Source organism: Neoarius graeffei, chromosome 15, assembly GCF_027579695.1.
Source record: "Neoarius graeffei isolate fNeoGra1 chromosome 15, fNeoGra1.pri, whole genome shotgun sequence".
Classification (NCBI taxonomy): Eukaryota; Metazoa; Chordata; class Actinopteri; order Siluriformes; family Ariidae; genus Neoarius; species Neoarius graeffei.
In genome coordinates, this window is record NC_083583.1 from 12313341 (window position 1) to 12319966 (window position 6626).

The window sequence follows — 6626 nt, forward strand, 5'->3', positions numbered from 1 at the left end:
GTCTTCTAGACATTTTGACTGTTTGGGGCATTGAACGCTGGTGTATGATTTTCAGGGAATAAAGTTTAGCGCATGTCGGAACATCATTGCGCTCGCAGCCTCCAACTCCTCAAACGTCCTTTAAATTGTGATATAACGTAGGCTATAAGGCACGGTTCTAACATACCTTACACATTGGCCTAACGAAAATAATAATTGTTGGGGCGTCTGCTGATTTGTTAGTTATAAGTTTAGGTCTAATTACTTCTGACAGTCTGCAAGCATTGCACCGTCGGGTCTTCAAGTCTGGCTGAAGCAGAGGAGCGGGCTTTCCGGGGTTTATTTTTTCGTTTTTTTTTTTTTAACATGCTCTATTTCTATATGTCCAAGTTTGAACTGAGTCATTTTGGCAAGATTTAATTTAATACAAAACAGAAATGGTCAGACACAAGCACGCCAAGCACATGGGAATGTATTTTGCCAATTTTGACAGCGTATGTTTTTTTAATGCCGCACCGTAGACAGCGAACGTTTAAACATGATCAAACATAGGAAATGAACGACACAAAGCATGGCTCAAAAACAAAAAAGTTAAATAAACCCTGCTGATAGTTGATGATGTTGCAACACATCAGTGTTATAACCCAATCTCTACCCAACCACCCGTCATTTTAATTCTCCTCGGATCAGCACCGACCTCACATTTGGCCTTGGGAGAGTTCAGTTGACGGAAATCCGTCACACGACGGAAAACTTTAATCCATGAATTCTCCGCTATTTTTTCCTGCTTCACCATGACGCAATACAAGATACTAATGTCATGCATCACGTGGTGGGCTTTCCCCGTTCGCATAAGGCATTGTGGGATACAAATTTGAAACAGGAGAGAAAAATGGAGGGCGTGAGTGTGCGAATGAAACGTGAAAGACCGACTACAGTAACAGAAAGCGAGAAGACGTTATGTTATATATGAAGGAAAGGAAACGCAGGACCAAACTAATGAATATTGGCACTCAGCGAGCACCTCGGTGTGATCAGCTGTTCATTTAGTGACAGAATGATGGAACTGTCAGTGCACGGTCAAAGGTAAACCTGCGCATGCGCGCGCGCACACACACTTCCTCGGTCTGCTTGACTGCACAAAGCAAGCAATTTCATACACATCATTTGCTTAGGAATCCCCTCAAATTAAGTAACTTCCCAGCCACAGAATGTCCTGATATTTTGTGAGATATTACAGAAATAAAAACATATATCGCAATGACCACATTTCAGAGAGAGCTAAATTTCACCAATTTTATGAAATCGAAAGGCCGTCTAGCTTTAACCCGTTTCCCATAACCCCAAAAAACGATGTAAAACTCTACGCATTCATGAAATTCTGAATAACCAATCAGATTGCAACAACTTTCAGGATTCTGAAGCTCGTGGCCAGAAAAGTGAAAAAAGATCTCAGGCACCTCAAATTGTGCTGAGAAAAGTGAGCTTCAAGATTTTCAAGCACTCACCATTTTGACTTTGTGTAACATCCGGATACACATGTGAGTCAGAGTCGGTTCTGCTTCGCTGAGGTCCGAGTGCCTGATGGACAGAGAACGAATTAGTGAGCGATTTCTGCATGAAAGAGGACATCAAGAGCACAAACGCAAAAGCTGGACGTCAGTCTTGGACTCCGTCACCTGATAGCGTGCCCCTTCTGCAGCTGGGTCCACACTCCATTCGGCCCGCGGTAATCCGGGATGGAAGCAGCCTAGCAACCATTCAATCAATCAATCAATCAATCAATCAATCAATCAATCAACCTTCATCAAACATGCAATCTACGAAGTCAGAAGTACAGAAACTAAGCACACTGGTACCGTACTGATCCCGGCTCCTGTGTAGACGACAACATGGCGAGCCTGACCCATCGCCTCGGCCAGCTGCTTAACTTTACTCCTCAGATCCTCCTCATCATCAAAGACCTAAAAGCAGCACAACACAAACACTGTGTCTCGGGTAATCAATTCAAAATAACAACTCAAGATTTTCTATAAGAACAATATGAAAAGGATTTTTCAGCTATTGAAACACAGCCAACGTTAAAAATCTATCCGACTCGCCTCTTCCTGTTTCCGTTTCAGGAGGTTTGTCCGAACCTGGCGCTTGCTCAGCTCTTGCACGGTGTCTTGATGTCCCTGCAGTAAAGCACGCTCCTCTTCAGTTCGCTCACATTCAGGTTTCTTTAATATCCTAGCCACCTGATTAAATGGTAGACGTCCAAAAACAATGTTTTTAATCAGTATAACAAAGTTTAAGGATTGATTTTTTATATATATGTACTAATTATGACATACAAATCAGTATCATATGAAATTCTTGTGCAGTGGTGAACAGTTTGAAAAATCTTTCAATCACAGACATTTAAAAAAAAAAATCTAATTTATATTATCTAAAAGATGCGTGTATAAAAGGGGACGTATAGCAGGGTTTATGGTGGTTGAGCCCCATCTTGAGGGATTTTGTACGTGGGGCTAAAACACCATTTTAGAAGGCGTTACATTCAGAAGGAATTTCTTAATTCCGTTTCAAAGCTTTATTCAATTCAGATGATCCTGAAAAGATCAGCAAAAGCCAAAATGTAACAAGTAGGAGACGTGAACCTTATGTTTTTGTGATTTGTTGTGAAATTCGAGCGGTTGCGACTCCGTTGTTCATATGCATGTTGATTTCATGTCGAAGTTAATACCGTCAGCAACAAAATCTTGACGTGAAACGATTCAGTTCAGCTTTTCATTGTACTTCGGAGGAAGGATTATTGCTTGTTTGTTTAACATCTGATGTGACACAATTGAGCATTAAATTTAAACACGGGGCTTAAAAAAAAGCCCACATGAACATAGGGCTTTAAATAAATAAATAAATAAATAAATAACATCCACTTGAACACAGGGCGGGAAAAAAAAAACCCACCCACATGAGTATGGGCTTTAAAATATTACATATGGTTCCGTCTCAGAAACTGGTCTCTCATTTGGGACATTATGGTCAAAAAATAAATTTTCTAATTTTACAATTTTTTTTTGCATTTACCGAACACTCAATGTTTGTCATGTTTAATAAGAATAAAGATAGCATCTTGCTTTATCTGGCCTCCACCGTGGAACATTTTTTTTATTACAATTCAAATGCTTTTGTAAAATTGATTTCCATATAAAATAACTACATCATGAAGAATTAAAGCCCCTCCTTCACAGATGAGTGAAAATATTGAATACATTTCCTCTTTTTGATTGCTTGGGTTCAATATGCCAAGTTATGATGACTGAATTAATTATTCACTTAAATATGAATAATATGATACGTTTTGGGTATTTGGGTAAAAGAACAGCGACTGTACCGGCTGAAGGTCGCGCGGGTCTCTGCTGCGGCGCGCGAGCAACGGGACATCACTACCGCACCGGACGGAGCGCGAGGTGGGAGCGGGGCAAAATGACTGGCCGTAGATTCTACCAAAAGTTCGATCTAAATTGACCGTGGTTGCAAAACATTGGCCAAAAATACGCAAACACTACGAAATATGAAAGTAAGATGAAAAAGAAACATTCTATTGCCTTATACTGCAAGACTAAAACAAAACTGTCAAAACTCACCTTTTCAGCGATAACTTCCGAACAGATCACCCGCGTAACAGAAAGACCGCAAATGGAAGCACGATCAACTTCTAACTGTTGGAGTGGAAAATTCCATTCTACACATGCAAATTGTTAACGTGTGTCCTTCCCCGCACACAAATAACACGCTACGGTAAAAAATAGACCACAACTCATTTTATAGCTCAGAAATTCATACAAGACCAGCTACCATCGTAACATTCTGTAAGAAACATATTCTATACCTAACTTTCAGCTTTCGTTTTAAAAAACAAAATCGCAGATTTATAACTAAATTTTTATACGGTGTAGTGATTTTAAGTTCCTACTTTTGGTGAGGTAGTGACCTCGACCCTGAGGCTTTCCATTTAGATCAAAACACACGGTTTTGGGTTTGCGGAAAATGGAGTTACGACGGTGATCAAATATTCTGCATGATGTTTTATTACGGTTATGATTATTCTATGAGCGCACCGATCCTTAGGTGGATAAAGTTACAACTGAAAATACAATTAGTGATAACTATAGACTTTTCAGTGGACTACAACCTTTTTAAAGGAATGCGATGGAGTCAACTGTTTATCAGGTCCCAGATCAAGCCGCCATTTTTCCACAAATTTGCAGAATTTTTGCCAAATTCTGAAGAGTATTCACATCAAAGATTTAGTTTTATCTGTATTATTTCTTTCATCATTTTATTTCATATTAAAACCATCACCATTCAAAACCGTAGAGTTTATTGACAGAGTATACAGTACTTAGTGAGGTTCCCCCACAGCACCCAGTTTCTGAGACAGACCCATATACAAGTAAAAGCCCATCCACCTGAACATGGGGCTTCCCAAAAAAAAGGAAAAACACCAGATACCAATCCTCAAGTCAAGCCAGTCCTTAATCAGGGTCTCATACAAAGTCTTACACACGTGTACGCAAACCCCAAGCCATCAGAATAAAAAGCCTCGTGTATCACCAGAACATTATTACTAAAGATAATAGAAAACGTGAATATTAACATTGAGTCCACTTGTGATAAGATCAATGGAAACACTTGCCCAAAAATTTTATTTAAAGGAACAGTCCACCGTACTTCCGTAATAAAATATGCTCTTATCTGAATTGAGACGAGCTGCTCCGTACCTGTCCGAGCTTTGCGCGACCTCCCAGTCAGTCAGACGCAGTCAGACGCGCTGTCACTCCTGTTAGCAATGTAGCTAGGCTCAGCATGGCCAATGGTATTTTTTGGGGCTGTAGTTAGATGCGACCAAACTCTTCCGCGTTTTTCCTGTTTACATAGGTTTATATGAGCAGTGATATGAAACAAGTTCAGTTACACAAATTGAAACGTAGCGATTTTCTATGCTATGGAAAGTCCGCACTATAATGACAGGCGTACTAACACCTTCTGCGCCGCACTGATACGGAGCTCAGATATCAATGCGCTGCCGAAGCGCACAGAAGGTGTTAGTACGCCTGTCATTATAGTGCGGACTTTCCATAGCATAGAAAATCGCTACGTTTCAATTTGTGTAACTGAACTTGTTTCATATCACTGCTCATATAAACCTATGTAAACAGGAAAAACGTGGAAGAGTTTGGTCGCATCTAACTACAGCCCCAAAAAATACCATTGGCCATACTGAGCCTAGCTACATTGCTAACAGGAGTGACAGCGCGTCTAACTGACTGGGAGGTCGCGCAAAGCTCGGACAGGTACGGAGCAGCTCGTCTCAATTCAGATAAGAGCGTATTTCATTATGGAAGTACGGTGGACTGTTCCTTTAAAACATGACACACACCTATAGCCAAACATTTGTGGACAACTGACCATGAGACCCATACAAGCTTGCTGAACATCACATTCTAGATCTAGTCCTCTTTTAAATTGTGAAAATAAACTCCACCATGGGGCGGCACAGTGGTGTAGTGGTTAGCGCTGTCGCCTCACAGCAAGAAGGTCCTGCGTTCGAGCCCCGGGGCCGGCGAGGGCCTTTCTGTGTGGAGTTTGCATGTTCTCCCCGTGTCCGCGTGGGTTTCCTCCGGGTGCTCCGGTTTCCCCCACAGTCCAAAGACATGCAGGTTAGGTTAACTGGTGACTCTAAATTGACCGTAGGTGTGAATGTGAGTGTGAATGGTTGTCTGTGTCTATGTGTCAGCCCTGTGATGACCTGGCAACTTGTCCAGGGTGTACCCCGCCTTTCGCCCGTAGTCAGCTGGGATAGGCTCCAGCTTGCCTGCGACCCTGTAGAACAGGATAAAGCGGCTAGAGATAATGAGATGAGATGAGAAACTCCACCATTCTGCAAAAATTTCTGGAGCATCACAAGAGCATCAGTAAGGGTCAGGCGCTGACGTTGGGCGAGGAGGTTTTTGTGCAGTTGGCATTCCAGTTCATCCCAAAGATGTTCAGTTGGGTTGAGGTGCAAGACACTGGAGTTCCTCCAACCTGAACGCATCACGTCTTCATGGATCTCACTTTGTGCACAGGAGCATTGTTGTGCTGGAACAGGTTTGGGCCTCTTAGTTCCAGTGAAGGGACATTGTAATGCCACAATATACAAAAGATATTGTAGACAATTGTGTGCTTCTAGATTACACTGGAATCGGTTACAGGTTGGTGGAAGAACCATACCAGGATGGAATGGTCAGGTGTTCATATACTTTTGCACATATAGTGTGACTCCAGTACAAAACTGGGGGCAGCTGTGCATATTTCAAGAAATAGTCAAGAAAGCATGAACTTAATTTCTGATGTAATGTTAAAGTAGGATCAACTGAGTGTGTTAGAGGAACGTGTTACTACAGAAACAACAGATTTTGAGACATCTGGGGGGAAATAAACAAACAGATAAATATAAATAACCATCTGGTCCACTCACCAGTTTAAAATTATTTCTCTGCGTCTCTTTCTGGACGAGTTTAGCTTTTTCAAGAGCTTTTCTCTCTGCTCGAGAAAGACCGCTTTGCTTTGTTTCTGACTCCATACCTGCTACTTCTTTCATTCTTCCCGGAACCGGA

At 41.5% G+C, this 6626-nt stretch overlaps 1 protein-coding gene across 1 annotated transcript in view; it reads right to left on the reverse strand.

The window, feature by feature from the left end:
- sirt7 (sirtuin 7) overlaps window positions 1-6626 on the reverse strand; it is a 29835-nt gene extending 23209 nt beyond the window's left edge. Inside the window, exons 1-5 of the mRNA XM_060940860.1 lie at window positions 6488-6626; window positions 2082-2219; window positions 1839-1943; window positions 1659-1729; window positions 1488-1560 (exon numbers count right to left, since the gene is read on the reverse strand). Coding sequence (XP_060796843.1) covers window positions 1488-1560; window positions 1659-1729; window positions 1839-1943; window positions 2082-2219; window positions 6488-6610 — 510 coding nt within the window. The 5' untranslated portion in view covers window positions 6611-6626. The remainder of the gene's footprint in view (window positions 1-1487; window positions 1561-1658; window positions 1730-1838; window positions 1944-2081; window positions 2220-6487) is intronic.